Source organism: Chiloscyllium plagiosum, chromosome 5 (genome assembly GCF_004010195.1).
Source record: "Chiloscyllium plagiosum isolate BGI_BamShark_2017 chromosome 5, ASM401019v2, whole genome shotgun sequence".
Taxonomy (NCBI): domain Eukaryota; kingdom Metazoa; phylum Chordata; class Chondrichthyes; order Orectolobiformes; family Hemiscylliidae; genus Chiloscyllium; species Chiloscyllium plagiosum.
Window position 1 is genome coordinate 118,536,427 of NC_057714.1, and position 15,740 is coordinate 118,552,166.

Here is a 15,740-nt window from a genome sequence, read left to right on the forward strand (position 1 = left end):
TTATGGAGATAAGGCAGGAACAGGATATTGATTAGGAATGAACAGCCATGATTATATTGAATGGCGGTGCAGGCTCGAAGGGTTGAATGGCCTACTCCTGCACCTATTGTCTATTGTCTATTGATACATAGTCCAAATATGCGGTCTCTGAATTCTGACTCACCAATTAATTTCAGTGGTCCTTTCACCTCATACCCAAAAAAACTAATTCAACTGTATTGAATTTGGTCAACTCATTTGGTGCATCCCTAATGGCAAAAAGTACAAATGGAATTCCTTTATCCCAATCATCTGGATAGTCTTGACTATAAGCCCTCAACATGGTCTTTCACGTTTAATGCCACCTTTCTAACCCTCCTTACAATTTTGGATGGCACACAGTGGATTTGAACTGTTTTATTCCTAAACTTTTATTACTAAAATGTATCTTTGTGTGTAGTCCATATCCACTGAAAAATGTGAGTAATTCTTCTTTGATCCTTCTTGCTGTGATACTGTATAATGGGATGGCCTCTGTAAATCTAGTGGACACATCCATTATTGTTAACAAATACTCATTCCCACTTATTGTTTTAATAAGGGGTTCTACACAATCTTGTAACTTTGTAAAAGGTTCCTCAAACACAGGAATGGTTTTCTTACTGTCTAAGGTTTTCCAGTTATCTGACAGGTATCACGTGTCTGACAAAATTCAACAACATCCTTATAACAGTCCAGGCCAGTAAAAATGTTTCTGTATTTAGCTTGAGTTTTTCTTACCCTTAAATGACCTCCCACTGGTAATTCATGTGCTACCCGCAACACCTCCTTTCTATAACCCACTGGTCATTAACCTGGATAAACTTATGCCCATTTCTCATCCACCTGATTATATGATAGTCTCCATTTCCTCATCAAGACATAATTTTTAAGATGGTAACTTTTAGGAATACATTCAGATTCTTCTTCTGTTTCGCTTTATGATACAATTGCTTCAGTTTTTTATCTTTCTATTGTAAATCAGTTAATTTCTCTGGATTGAAAATAGGCACTTTTTCCTCCACCTGTTCTTGATATGGCTCAACCATTTGATCAAACGTGGTCTCTGATAATTTGGCTTCTACTTTCTTATCTGTATTCATTGATTTCTCCTCCTGTTTCAACAGATGGTTTGTGACCTTGTTATATAGTAAGGAAGAATCTAGGATATACTTCCTGTAATACCTCAGTTGTCTGATTTTCCACTGACCTTTCAACCACAGTAGGCAGCACTCCTACCCGTGATCCAGCTATATTATTACCAAGGACAAATTGTATATCTGGAACCGAGAATTTCTCCAGTACTCCTAGCACCACATCTCCACTTTTCACTGGACACTCCAACCTCACACTACATAATAAAGCACTTCTTGTTTTATCATGAATTCCATGTACTAACACTTTTTCTGGTAATAGTCCTTCTGAGTTACATGTCTCCTCATATCTCAACATCAAAGATTGAACATGATCCCATATCTCTTAATACTGTAACTTCTTTACTTGCTGCTCCTGGCCTACACGAGGAAGCTTTACCGTCGCAAGTACATTGTTTAAGAAGATCTGGCACTTCTTTCTTAACCAACCTCTGACCAGGTTGTACATTCTGGTGCAGCTTTTTAGCCTCCACAGAGTTTTCTTTTACCAATTTAACAAAATTCACTGGCTTATCCTGTTTTCTTCCATCCATCTTCCCAGTACTTTTGCTAAATCACCAATTGTGATTTCATGTGGCTAACATTATTTCAGTGAAAACACCTGAGCCTTTTAACTTCTCTTTTCCCTTCATGAATTTTCTTTTTACCCTGTGTTATCTTTATTATCTTCAAAGAGATCTAGTTTTCCCTTATCACTTGAGGATTTCTCTTTTTCCCAATTTTGATCCTCCATGGATTGAAATTGATGTCAGAAGCCAAAATTTGATTTATAAACCCACTCATAATCGTCAGACATTTCAGCTGCTAATCTTGCCATTTTAACTCTCTGCTCTTCCACATGAGCTCTTACTACTTCAGGGTGTGAATGTTTGATGTCCTCCAAAATAATCATCTCTAAGAGCATTGTAGGTTTGATCTAGTTTTAATGCCCTTATCCATGGATCAAAATGACTTTGTTTGATCCTTTCAAACTGAATGAAGTTGGACCAGGGTCCATCCTTAGATTCCTGAAACATTGTCTGTAGGCTTCTGGCACAAGCTGTTATGTACTTAAGATGGCTTTCTTCACCTCCTCATGCTCCCCAGATACCTCCTCTGATAGTGATGCGAATACCTCACTAGCTCTACCTACCAGCTTTGTTTGGATCAACAAAATCCACACGATCACTGGCCACTTAATTTGTTTAGCCACTTTCTCAAATGAAATGAAAAAGATTTCTACATCCTTTGCATCAAACTTAGGCAATGCTTGGATATATTTAAACAGATTCCCCACCAGGTCTTTGGCTGCAATGGGTTTGCTCATCATCACTATCATCCCCACTAAGCCTATCTTCTACCTTCACCTCCATCCTTTTAAGAATTAGAGTGGTGCTGGGAAAACACAGCAACTCAGGCGGCATCCAAGGAGCAGAAAAATCGATGTTTCGGGCAAAAGCCCTTCATCAGGAATAGAGGCCAACTTTCCTTTATAATTGCCAATTTCTGACGTCCAACTCTCTCTCTTTCTCCCTTTCCTCTGGTAAGGCCTTCCTCTTTTCTTTTTGGTCCACAAGAGCAACAGTTTCCATTTCTCTTTCCTCTGCTTCTAACCATAATTCAAACTGTTTCAATTCCTGTTTATGTTCAAACTGCTTCATCTGCTATTGAATTCGAGCCACTTTCAAAGATTCTGATGGCATTTCCAGCAAATGTAAATAGCAAGCTATTGCTGTAATTACCTCCCCTTTTCTCACAGATGAAGGTGTCTCCAACTCCAGCTTGTCTGCCAATTCCAACACCTTTGCCTTGTTCACCTTCTGTAAAACCCCCAAAGTCACTTCTTCCACCCAGCCATTGCTACACCGAGCACTGTTTAAACTAATCAAATTCACCACCCGGAACAAAAAATACTAATACTTACCATTTGCTGCCTTTGATTCCAAAGTGGAATGATAGGATCAATTATGACAAGAGCCCCCAATCTGTTAGGGACCAGGCCAGACCACCTCAAAATATTTTAAGAAGGTAGCTTAGATCCCAAATCTTTCTTATTTTAAAGGCAGATGTGAAATGGGTGTCCCAGACTTGATCTAACTCAGCTTTAAGCAAAATAAAATTTATTTAAATGTTACAGTTGAAACGCAATCAAAAGAAAGCAGAATTTAGAATAACTTAACTGTTGGAAAACTTAACCCACTCAATACAGTAACTGATTATTTAGCTGTTTCAATACAGTAACATCCTATAAACACACCCCTTGGCAGAAAGGTAAATTCAAATCCACCAACACACTAAAACAGCAGCTAATGAACTTGAAAGACCCTATACAGACAACAAGCAAAATTAATGTCATTTACAAATCCCATGCAACAACTGTAACAAACACGACATTGGACAAAAAGGCAGAAAACTAGCTACCAGGATACATGAACATCAACTAACCACAAAACAACATGACCCACTCTCACTAGTATCCTTAGATGCAGATAAGGAAGGCTACCATTTTGACTGGGACAACACATCCATCCTAGGACAAGCCAAACAGAGACACGCACAAGAATTCCTAGAAGCATGGCATTCTAGCCGTAGCTCGATCAACAAACACGTTGACTTGGATCCCATTCATTACCCCCTAAGAACAGGAAATGACATCACCATAGGAAATGACATCACCACAGAAAGTGACATCACCAGCCCATGGAAACCCAAACATATAAATAGAAAGGAGGAAATACTGGCAATGCTTCGCCCAGAGACTCACTGAAGATGTTACCTAGTATGGTGATGAAACATCTGAAAATGAACCTTCCAGCTCAGCAAGCAATTCGACATCCACACATCCTCAAACACAGATTCTTACAGGCAGGAGGGAATAGTTATGGAGAAGGACATAACTGGCCCACAGGTTCAAGATCTTAATTAGGCAAGACGAATTTTGATGGAATAAGACAGGAGCTTGCAGGGGTTGATCGGAGTAGTTTGCTTGCAGGCAAAGGGAACTCTGGCAAGTGGGAATCCTTTAAAATTGAGGTAGTCAGTGTTCAAGAGTCTATGTGTTCCTGTCAGGGTGAAAGGCAAGGTTGACAGGAATAGGGAACCCCTGGATGACAAGAGTTACTGAGGCCCTGGTCTTGAATATGAAGGAGACATTTGGCATGTACAGACAGCTGGGATCAAGTGAGTTCCTTGAAGAGCATGGAGCGTGTTGGAGTACACTTAAAAGAGATCATGAGGGCTAAAAGGGGAAATGGCATTGACAGATAGGGTAAAGGAGAATCTAAAGCGATTCTACAAGTATATGAAGGGCAAAAGAGTAACTAGGGAGAAAGTAGGGCCTCCTAAAGATCAGCGAGTTCATCTAATGTGGAGCCATTAGATGGTATTTAGGTATCTTCGGTATTTAGGGTCGAGAAAATTCTGGATGCTAAGGAACTTGGGGAAATAATTAGTGATGTCTTGAAGAGTGTCTACATTACAGAAGAGGAGGTGCTCGAAATCTTAAAACATCTCGAGTCCTAGAGTCATAGAGTTGTACAGAATAGAAACAGACTCTTCGGTCCAATTCATCCATACCGACCAGATATTCTAATTTAATCTTGCCCTATTTACCAGCATTTGGCCTGTGTCCTGTTAAATCTTATACAACTGCAACATGACCTTAGTACTCCGGAACTCAATTCCTCTACGAATAAAAGCCAGTACGCCATATGCCTTCTTCACTGCACTATTTACCTGGGTGGCAACTTTCAAAGATTTGTGTACATGGACACCAAGATCCCTCTGCTCATCCACACTACCAAGTATCCGACCGTTAGCCCAATACCCCATCTTTTTATTACACTTACCAAAGTGAATCACCTCACACTTAGCTACATTGAACTCCATTAAGTATATTAAAGGAAAAAGAAGAACTAGAGAGAGAATAGGGGCCCCTCAAGGACCGAAATGGACAGAGGGAGATGGGCGAGGTCCTCAATGAATATTTCACCGTGAGGAAAGGTAAGATTACTTGGGAACTTAGGGAAGTTATTTGTGATATCTTGGGGACAGTCCATCTCACAGTAGAGGAGGTGCTATATGTATTAGAGTATATGAAGTTGGATAAATCTCCTTTTCCTGACCAGATGTATCCAAGAACATTGGAAGAGGCTAGAGAAGAAATTGAGGGGTCCCTGGCTGATACTTTTGCATCATCGTTAGCCATGGGTGATGTCCTGGAAAACTGGAGAGTAGCAAATGTTATGCCCTCATTCACGAAGGGCTGCAAAGAAAAACCTGGGAAATATAGACTAGTAAGCCTAACACGTGGGGTGGATAAGTTACTTGGGAAGATTCTGAGAGATAATATACACATGCATTTGGAAAGACAGGATTTGATTAGAAGTAGTCAGCTTGGTATAGATTTGTGAGTGGGAGATCATGACTCACAAATTTGTTAGAGCTCTTTGATGAAGTGACCAGGAATGTTGATGAGGGAAGGGCAGTAGACACAGTCTGTATGGATTTCAGTAAGGCCTTTGATAAGGTTCCAGATGATAGGCTGCTCTGGAAGATCAGATTACATTGAATCCAGGGAGAGCTGGCAAACTGTATACACAATTGGCTTGATGGTAGGAACAGAGGGTCATAGTGTAAGGATGCTTATTGGACTGGAGGCCTGTGACAAGTGGAGTGCCTCAGAGGTCAGTGCTGGGCCCTTTGCTGTTTGTTATTGATATCAATGATTTGGATGAGAATGTACAAGGCATGATCAGTAAGTTTGCAGATGACACTAAAATAGGTGGTATTGTGGACAGGTTACCAAAAATTGCAGCAGGACCTTGATCAGCTGGGGAAGTGGGCCAAGAAATGTCAAATGGAGTTCAATATAGATAAATGTGAGGTCTTGCATTTTGGAAGTTAAATCAAGAAAGGAGTTTCATGGTGAATGATAGAGCCACTGGTAGGGCCTTAAGGACTGTAGTGGACCTTGGAGTTCAGGTGCATGATTTTTTAAAAGTGGAACATAGAACATAGAACATAGAAGAATAATGTCTCGTTGCAACCTACAACAGCCCTCCACACTATCCACCACTCCACCAACTTTTGGTCATTGGCAAACTTACTCACCCACCCTTCCATTTTCTCATCTAAGTCATTTATAAAATTAACAAAGAGCAAAGGTCCAAGAAATGATCCATATGGAACACCACTTGTCACTGAGCTCCAGGCTGATTTGTTATTGATATCAATGATTTGGATGAGAATGTACAAGGCATGATCAGTAAGTTTGCAGATGACACTAAAATAGGCGGTATTGTGGACAGCGAGGAAGGTTACCAAAAATTGCAGCAGGACCTTGATCAGCTGGGGAAGTGGGCCAAGAAATGTCAAATGGAGTTCAATATAGATAAATGTGAGGTCTTGCATTTTAGAAAGTTAAATCAAGAAAGGAGTTTCATGGTGAATGGTAGAGCCACTGGTAGGGCCTTAAGGACTGTAGTGGACCTTGGAGTTCAGGTGCATGATTTTTTAAAAGTGGAGTCACAGAGGCAGGGCAGTGAAGGTGGCTTTTGGCACAATTCAATTCCTCTACCAATAAACGCCAGTACGCCATATGCCTTCCTCACCGCACTATTTACCTGGGTGGCAACTTTCAGAGATCTGTGTACAGTTTCAGAGATCTGTGTACAACTTTCAGAGATCTGTGTACACAGAGGCAGGGCAGTGAAGGTGGCTTTTGGCACAATGGCCTTCATCAGTCAGGGCATTGGTTATAGAAGTTGGGAAGTTATGTTGCAAATGTATAGGACATTGGTGAGGCTAACTTGGAATATTGTGTTCAGTTTTGGTCACCTTACTATCAAAATAGGGTTAACCTTGGGAATTATAGACTAGGAGAAAGTGAGGACTGCAGATGCTGGGGATCAGAGCTTAAAAATGTGTTGCTGGAAAAGCGCAGCAGGTCAGGCAGCATCAAAGGAGAAGGAGAATCGACGTTTCGGGCATAAGCCCTTCTTCAGAATTATAGACCAGTCAGTCTTACATCGGACATGGGCAAATTATTGGAAAGGATTTTGAGAGATAGGATTTATGATTATTTGAAAAAGCATAACTTGATTAAAGATAGTCAACATGGCTTTGTGAGGAGCAGGTCATGCATCACACACCTTATTCAATACTTTGAGGATGTGACAAAACACATTGACGGAAGTAGAGTTATGGTTGTTGTGTAGAGATATTTTAGCCCATTTGAGAGCATTTGAGCCCATGGTAGGCTCATTCAGAAAGTGAGGAGGCAAGGGATACAGGGAGATTTGGCTGTCTGATATAGATTTGGCTAGCCCATAGAAGACAGAGTGTGATAGTAAATGGCAAGTATTCAGACTGGAGCTCAGTGACAAGTGGTGTTCCATATGGATCATTTCTTGGACCTTTGCTCTTTGTTAATTTTATAAATGACTTAGATGAGAAAATGGAAGGGTGGGTGAGTAAGTTTGCCAATGACCAAAAGTTGGTGGAGTGGTGGATAGTGTGGAGGGCTGTTGTAGGTTGCAACGAGACATTGACAGGTTGCAGAACTGGGCTGAGAAGTGGCAGATGGAGTTCAACCTGGGAAAGTGTGAAATCATTCACTTTGGAAGGTCAAATTTGAATGCAGAATACAGGGTTAAAGGCAGGATATTTGGCAGTGTGGAGGATTAGAGGGATCTTGGGGTCCACATCCGTATATCCCTCAAAGTTGTCACAGGGTTGTTAAGGTTGTTCAGAAGGTATATGGTTTGTTGGCTTTCATTCACAAGGGGATTGAGTTTGAGAGCCGCAATGTTATGCTGCAGCTCTGTAGAGCCCTGGTTAGACCACACTTGGAATATTGTGCTCAGTTTTGGTGGCCTTATTATTGGAAAGGTGTGGAAGATTTAGAGAGGGAAGCTTTAGAGAGGGAAGCTTTAGAGAGGATTTACCAGCATGCTGCCTGCGACTGAAGGGCATGTCTTATGACGGAAGGTTGAGGGAGCTAGGGCTTTTCTCATGGGGGAAAGAAGAATGAGAGGTGACTTGACAGAGGTGTACAAGATGATGAGAGGCATAGATAGAGTGGATAGCCAGAAACATTTTCCCAGGGCAGAAATGTCTGTCACGAGGGACCATAATTTTAAGGTGATTGGAGGAAGGTTTAGGGAACATGTCAGAGGTAATTTCTTTATTCAGAGAGTGGTGGGTGCGTGGAATGCATTGCCAACAGTGGTAGTAGAGTCAGATACACCAGGGACATTTAAGTGACTCTTGGATAGGCACTTAGATGATAGTAAAATGAAGGGTGTGTTGGTTTTTTGATCTTAGAGTAGGATAAAAGGTGCGCACAACATCAAGGGCCAAAGGTCCTGTACTGTGCTGTACTGTTCTGTGTTCTATGTTCTCGGAAGGAAGTTATTAAACTGGAAAAGAGCGCCAGAAGAAAATTACAAGGATGTTGCCAGGGCTTAATGGTCTGAGTTGTAAGGAGAAATTGAACAAGTGAGGACTTTGTTCTTCAGACAGTAGGAGACTGAGGGGGGATGTTATTGAGATGTACAAGATCATGAGAGGCAAGGATAGGGTGAATACACTCAGTTATTTTTCCAGGATTGGGGAGCCACGGGCATAAGTTTAAGGTTGGGGGGGTGGAGAATAAAAGGGAACCTGAGAGGCAACATTTTTACCAACAGAGAATGGTATGTATATGGATGAGCTGCCAGCGGCAGTGGTTAAGGAAGGTACATTAACAACATTTAAAAGGCATTTGGACAAATAAATGGATAGGAAAGGTTTAGAAGGATGTGGACCAAGTACAGGGAGATAGGGTTAGCGTGGATAGATATTTTGGTCAGCATGGAGCACTTTGGGCCAAAGGCCTGTCTCTGTGCTGTAGGAGTCTACTACTAGAAAAGCTGTAAAACTTGACCTACGTTTGGGAAATAAGGTAAGGCAGGTGACTGAGGTGTCAGTGGGGGAGCACTTTGTGGCCAGAGACCAGAATTCTATTAGTTTTAAAATAGTGATGATAAAGGATAGCTGGATCTAAAAGCTGAACTTCTAAATTGGAGGAAGGCCAATTTTGATGTATGAGGCAAGAACTTTCAAAAACTGATTGTCGGCAAATGTTCAGAGGTAAAGGGACAGCTGGAAAATGGGAAGCCTTCAGAAATAAGATAATGAGAATCCAGAGACAGTTAATACCTGTTAGGGTGAAAGGCAAGGCCAGTAGGTGTAGGGAATACTGGATGACTAGAAAGCTTGACGTTTTGTTTAAGAAAAAGAAGGAAGCTTATGTCAGCAGAGACATGGGCTTATAGACAGCAGAGATCGTGTGAATCCTGAGAAGAGTATAAAGGCAGTAGGAGTATATGAAAGAGGGAATTCAGGAGGGCAAAAAAGGGGACATGAGATAGCTTTGGCAAGTAGGGTTAAGGAGTATCCAAAGGGATTTTATAAATACATTAAGGACAAGTGGGTAATTAAGGATAGAATAGGGCCCCTCAAAGATCAGCAAGGCAGCTTATGTGTGGAACTACAGGAAATGGGGGAGATACTAACTGAATGTTTTGCATCAGTGTTTACTGTGGACAAGGACATGGAAGATATAGACATTGGGGAAACAGATGGTGACATCTTGAAAAATGTCCATATTACAAAGGAAGAGGTGCTGAATGTCTTGAAACATATAAAGGCGGATAAATCCCCAGGACCTGATCAAGTGTACCCTAGAACTCTGTAGGAAGCGAAGGAAGTGATTGCTGGGCCCCTTGCTGAGAAGTTTGTATCATCGATAGTCGGAAGACTGGAGGTTGGCAAACGTGGTGCGACTATTTAAGAAAGGTGGTAAGGACAACTCAGGGAATGATAGACCTGTGAGCCTGACATCAGTGGTGGGCAAGTTATTGGAGGGAATGCTGAGGAACAGGATTTACATATATTTGGAAAGGCAAGGACTGATTAGGGATAGTCAGCATGGCTCTGTGCATGGAAAATCATGTCTCATGAACTTGATTGGGGTTTTTGAAGAAGTAACAAAGAGGATTGACGAGGGCAGAGGTGATCTATATGGACTTCAGCAAAGCGTTCAGCAAGGTTCCTCATGGTAGACTGGTTAGCAAGGTTAGATCTCATGGAATACAGGGAGAACTAGCCATTTGGATACAGAACTGGCTCAAAGGTAGAAGACAGAGGGTGGTGGTGAAGGGTTGTTTTTCAGACTGGAGGCCTATACCAGTGGAGTGACACAAGGATCGATGCTGGGTCCACTGCTTTTCATCATTTAATGATTTGGATGTGAACATAGGAGGTATAGTTTCTGAACAAAGAGACCTTGGAGTGGAGTCACAGGTAGATAGTATAGTGAAGAAGGCATTTGGTGTGCTTTCCTTTACTGGTCGGAGCATTAAGTATAGGAGTTGGGAGATTGTGTTGTGGCTGTACAGGACATTGGTTCGGCCAGTTTTGGAATATTGTGAAAAATTCTGGTCTCCTTTCTATTGGAAGGCTGTTGTGAAACTTGCAAGATTCAGAAAAGATATACAAGGATGTTGCCAGGGTTGGAGTATTTGAGCTACAGGGAGAGGCCAATAGGGCTGGGGCTGTATTCCCTGGAGCATCGGAGGCTGAGGGGTGACCTTATCGAGGTTTATAAAATCATGAGGGGCATGGATAGGGTAAATAGACAAGGTCTTTGCCCTGGGGTGGGGTGTCCAGAACTAGAGGGCATAGGTTTAGGTTGAAAGGTAAAAGATTTAAAACAGACTTAATAGGCGACTTTTTCACACAGAAGGTGATACTGGTATGGAATGAGCTGCCAGACGAAGTGGCGAAGGCTTGTATGATTACAGCATTTAAAAGGCATCTGGATGGTATATGAATAGGAAAGGTTTGGAAGGATATGGGCCAAGTGCTGGCAAATGGGACTGGATTAGGTTAGGATATCTGGTTGGCATGGACAAGTTGGACCGAAGGGTCTATTTCCATACTGTACATCTCTGTGACTCTATGACTGCATGACTCTATGTCTCATCTATAGATAGAATCTTGGAAGGTGAATATTAATGCATTCACCATTTCCAGGGTCACTTCATTTACCTGGCCTTCTGGATTTATGAAGTTTTACCACTTAGGGCTGTTGAGATTGGATCACAAAGTGTGTTCAAGGCTGAGCTAGACATAGTTTTCTTCAGTAAAGGATCAAGGGTTTTGGTGAGAAGTCAGGAAACTGGAATTAAAGATTATCACAGCAGCCATCATGTTATTGAATAGCTGAGCAGACTTGATGGGCTGAATGGTCTACTTCTGCTCCTGTCTGATCGTAAAACTGTTGATACGGTATACATAGATTTCCAGAAGATGTTTGATCCAGTGCCACATTAAAAAATTGTGAGGAAAATTATACATCATGGTACAAAAGGGACAGTTGCAACATGGGCATAAAATTATCGAGTGATAGGAAACAGAGAGTGATGGTCAATACATATTTAGTGGGCTGGAGGGAGATTTGTTGTGGAGTTCTCCAGGAGTCAGTCTTAAGTCAGACCCTTTCTATTCATGATATTGATAATCTGGATATTGCGTGCAGGGGACTGTTTTAAAATTTACAAAACATTGAAAAGCTGAGAAGAGTTATTAACTATGAGGAGGATAGCATGGTGCTCAGATGGAGTCCTTAGCTGTATCAATAGTAGTGTAAAGAAAAAAGGCATTGAGATGGTATTGAACTTGTATAACACACTTGTTAGACCTCAGCTGGAGTATTGTGTATAGTTAAATAAAATTTAAAAACTGTGATGCCTGAAAGCTGAAAAAAAAGCAGAACTTTTCGTAACCTGAGTCAAGCTGTTGTGGTACAGGTATAACACCAGCATCTACCGAACAAATAAAAACTTGCCCAGGTATGTACTATACATAAAAAGCAGGAAAATGCCAACCTGTCAATTACCTCTCCATCAGTTTACTCTTGATCATCAGTCAAGTGATGAAACAGTCAACCGTGGCATCGAGCTGCACCTGCTCCTTGATGCCCCGTTTGGGTTCAACTCCTAACCTCATTACAGCCTTGGTTCAAACATGGACAAAAGAGCTGAGTTCCAGAGGTGAGGTGAGAGTGACAGCCCTTGACATCAAGACTGCATGTGATTGAATGTGATATCAAGAAGCCCTGGCAAAACTGGAATCAGTTGGAATTGGGGAAATCTCTCTGCTGGTTGCACTCAGAGCTGGCAGATAACAAGATAGTTATGGTTGTTGGAGGTCAATCATCTCAGCTCCAAGATATCTTTGCAAAAGTTCCTCAGGATAATGTCCAGGGCCCAATCATCTTCAGATGCTTCCTCAATGACTTTCTCTCCATCATAAGGTCAGAAATGGAGAGGTTTGCCGATGATTGCACAGTGTGCAGTGCCATTTGCAACTCCTCAGATACTGAAGCAGTCCATGTTCAAATCCAGCAAGATCTGGACAATATCCAGGCATGGCCTGACAAGTGGCAAGTAATATTCACCCAGATAATGCCAGATAATGATAATTTTCCAACAAGAGAGAACCTAATCTTTACCTCTTGACATTCCATAGTTTTAGCATCTCTGAGTACCTCACTATCAATATCCTGGGGTCGACAAAACATTTGCAACAAAAACTTCCAGCTCGGCGAACAGAACCACAGCAACGAGCACCTGAGCTACAAATCTTCGCACAAACTTTGGTTACTAACTCATCTCCTGACTGCCCAAAGCCATCCTTAAGACATTAGACTTCAAGTGGGCCATTCAGTCTGTTGAGTCTTCCCTGATATAAGAACCTGAACTCCAGTTTCCTGCCTTTTTCTCATTAGTCTTGATTCCTGTACTGATTAAATATCTGACTATCTCACTTTTGAATATCCTTCACAACACAGACTCAACAGTCTTTTGCAACAAACAGAATTATTGCAGATTCACTACCATGTGAGCAAAAACAATTCTCCTCATCCCTGTCTTAAATAGGCAGTCCCTTTTTCGGAGATGATGCCCTCTGGGCCTAGACATTCCTACAAGGGAAAACAATCTCTCTGCATCTACCTGGTCAAGCCACCTAAGAACATATTCTAATTCTTCTAAGGTCTAATGCATACAAGCCCGGCCTACTGAAGCTCTCTTCATTAGGCAGACTCTCCATCTTAGTATATCTTTTCTTAGATAGGGTGACAGAACTGTTCACAGTGTCCTAGGCATTGTCTCACTCAATGTCTATGCTCCACTCCCTTTGAGGTAAAGGAGAAAGTGAGGACTGCAGATGTTGGAGCTCAGAGTTGAAGAGAATGGTCTTGGAAAAGCACAGCCTGTCAGGCAGCATCAAGGAGCAGGAGAGTTGACGTTTCGAGCATAATTCCTGATGAAGAGCTTATGCTTGAAACGTTGACTCTCCTACGCCTCGCATGCTGCCTGACTGGCTGTGCTTTTCCAGCAACACACTATTTGCCTTTGAGTTAAAGCCCAACATTTCCTTTGCCTTACCTATTACCAGCTGAGTTTGAATGGCAGGTTTTTTTTTATGTTTCAAGTCTCTGAAATCCCTCTGGGCATCAGCTCTCTGCAATTTGTCTTCACTCTGGCCTCCAAATGCTTCCAGGTTCCCATCAATGTCATTGACTATTAATTGTCATCTGAAGTGGCCTAGCAAGCCAATTGGTTCATTGGTAATAATGATGCCCACATCCCATGAAAGAATAAATCAAGGGAAAACTAAAAAGAAGTAAAAGAGAAGATTGATACAACATCAGTAGAACAACAAAGAAATTTGCCAACTTGATACTTTCGAAATGAACATAAACACTTATAAAATTATTCGACACAGTAAATGTAGGCACGACTGGGGAGTCCAGAACCAGGGGTTACACTTTTAAGAATACAGGGTAGCTCATTTAGAACTGAGATGAGGAGAAATATTTTCACCCAGAGAGTGTGAGCCACAGAGAAATTGGATGTTTTCCAAAAAGAATTAGATGTAGTCTTATGGCTAAAGTGTTCAAAGGTTTGGGGAGAAAGCAGAAACTGCATTCTGAATTAGCTGATAATCCATGATCATAGTGAATGGTGGAGCAGGCTCAAAGGGCCAAGTGGTCTACTCCTGCTCCTATTTTCTATGTTTCTATGCATTAATATGTAAAATAAATAGTTGTTTAGTATGACACACAAAAAAATGACATTTCTCTCATGTCAACAGTGAAGCAGCGAGAAGAAGTTGAAGAAATGCAACAACTACAGCGAAGTAAGTTTATATATGAATTGTTTTATTTATTTGTTCATTGTGTGCTGCATTGATGGTTGACTGCCCTAATTTCACTTGAGAAGGTGTGGCCATCTACTTTCTTGAATTGCTATAGCTCATATACAACCACAATTCTTTTAGGGAGGGAGTTCCAGGAATTTAACCTCGTAACAGTGAAGGAATGGCAGTATAGTTCCAAGTCAGGATGGTGAGTGACTTGGAGGGGACGTTGCAGGTAGTACTGTTTGCATGTATCTGCTGCTGTGGTCCTTTTTGATGGTAATGGTTACAGTTTGGAATGAGCTGGCAAAGGAACTGCGGTGAATTGGTGCACTGCATCTTATGCTTGGTACATATTGCTGCCATTGTGTTTTGGTAGTAAAGGGAATAAATGTTAAAGTTGGCTGCTTTCCCCTGGATGGTGCTGAGCTTCTTGGGTGGAGGTGGACTCATCCAGGTAAGTGGGTAATAATCCAGCACACTCCTGACTTGTGCATAGTAGGTAATGGATAGGCTCTAGGGAATCAGGAGGTGAGTTACTCACTGCAGTATTCCTGGCCTCCGACCTGCTGTTGTAGCAACAGCATTTATATGATCAGTTCAGTTGAGTTCCAGGTCAATGGTAACCCCCAAGGTATTGATAGTGGGGAATTTACTTTTTGTTTATTCACTCATGGGATGAGGATATTGCTGGCTAGCATTTATTAACTATTCTTAATTGCCCAGAGGGCAGTTAAAATTCAACCACATTGTTGTGCATCTGGAGTCACATGTAGGCCAGACAAGATAGAGATGGCAGTTTTCTTCCTAAAAGGGCATTATTGAACTATTTGCGCTTTTCCTGACAATTGACAATGGTTTTGTGGTCATTGTTAGACTCTTAATTCCAGATTTTTAAAAAGATTGAATTCAAATTGCACCATCTGTCATGGCAGGATTGGAACCCAGGCCCCCAGAACAGTGTTGAAGTCACGATTGATTATGGAGGGGTGGTTGTTGGCGATGAACATTGCCTAGCATTTATAAGGTGTGATTGTTCACTAGTCAGTGCAAACCTGAATGTTGTTTGGGTCTTGGTCTATTTGGATGCTAGCTTTGTGTGATTCATGGATGAGGAAGTGCTGGCTATGGCAGCTATGTGCCATGAGCAGCACATGTTTCTGACTACTGAGGGTTGTCACGGTGGCACAGTGGTTAGCACTGCTGCCTCACAGCGCCATGAGACCCGGGTTCAATTCCCGACTCAGGCGACTGACTGTGTGGAGTTTGCACATTCTCCCCGTGTCTGCGTGGGTTTCCTCCGGGTGCTCCGGTTTCCTCCCACAGTCCAAAAAGATG

General features: G+C 41.8%; 1 protein-coding gene across 1 annotated transcript in view; it reads left to right on the forward strand.

The window, feature by feature from the left end:
- Positions 1-14,347: 14,347 nt before the first annotated feature.
- LOC122550340 (actin cytoskeleton-regulatory complex protein pan1-like) overlaps positions 14,348-15,740 on the forward strand; it is a 152,304-nt gene continuing 150,911 nt past the window's right edge. Inside the window, exon 1 of the mRNA XM_043691068.1 lies at positions 14,348-14,402. Within this exon, the coding sequence (XP_043547003.1) occupies positions 14,348-14,402 (55 nt within the window). The remainder of the gene's footprint in view (positions 14,403-15,740) is intronic.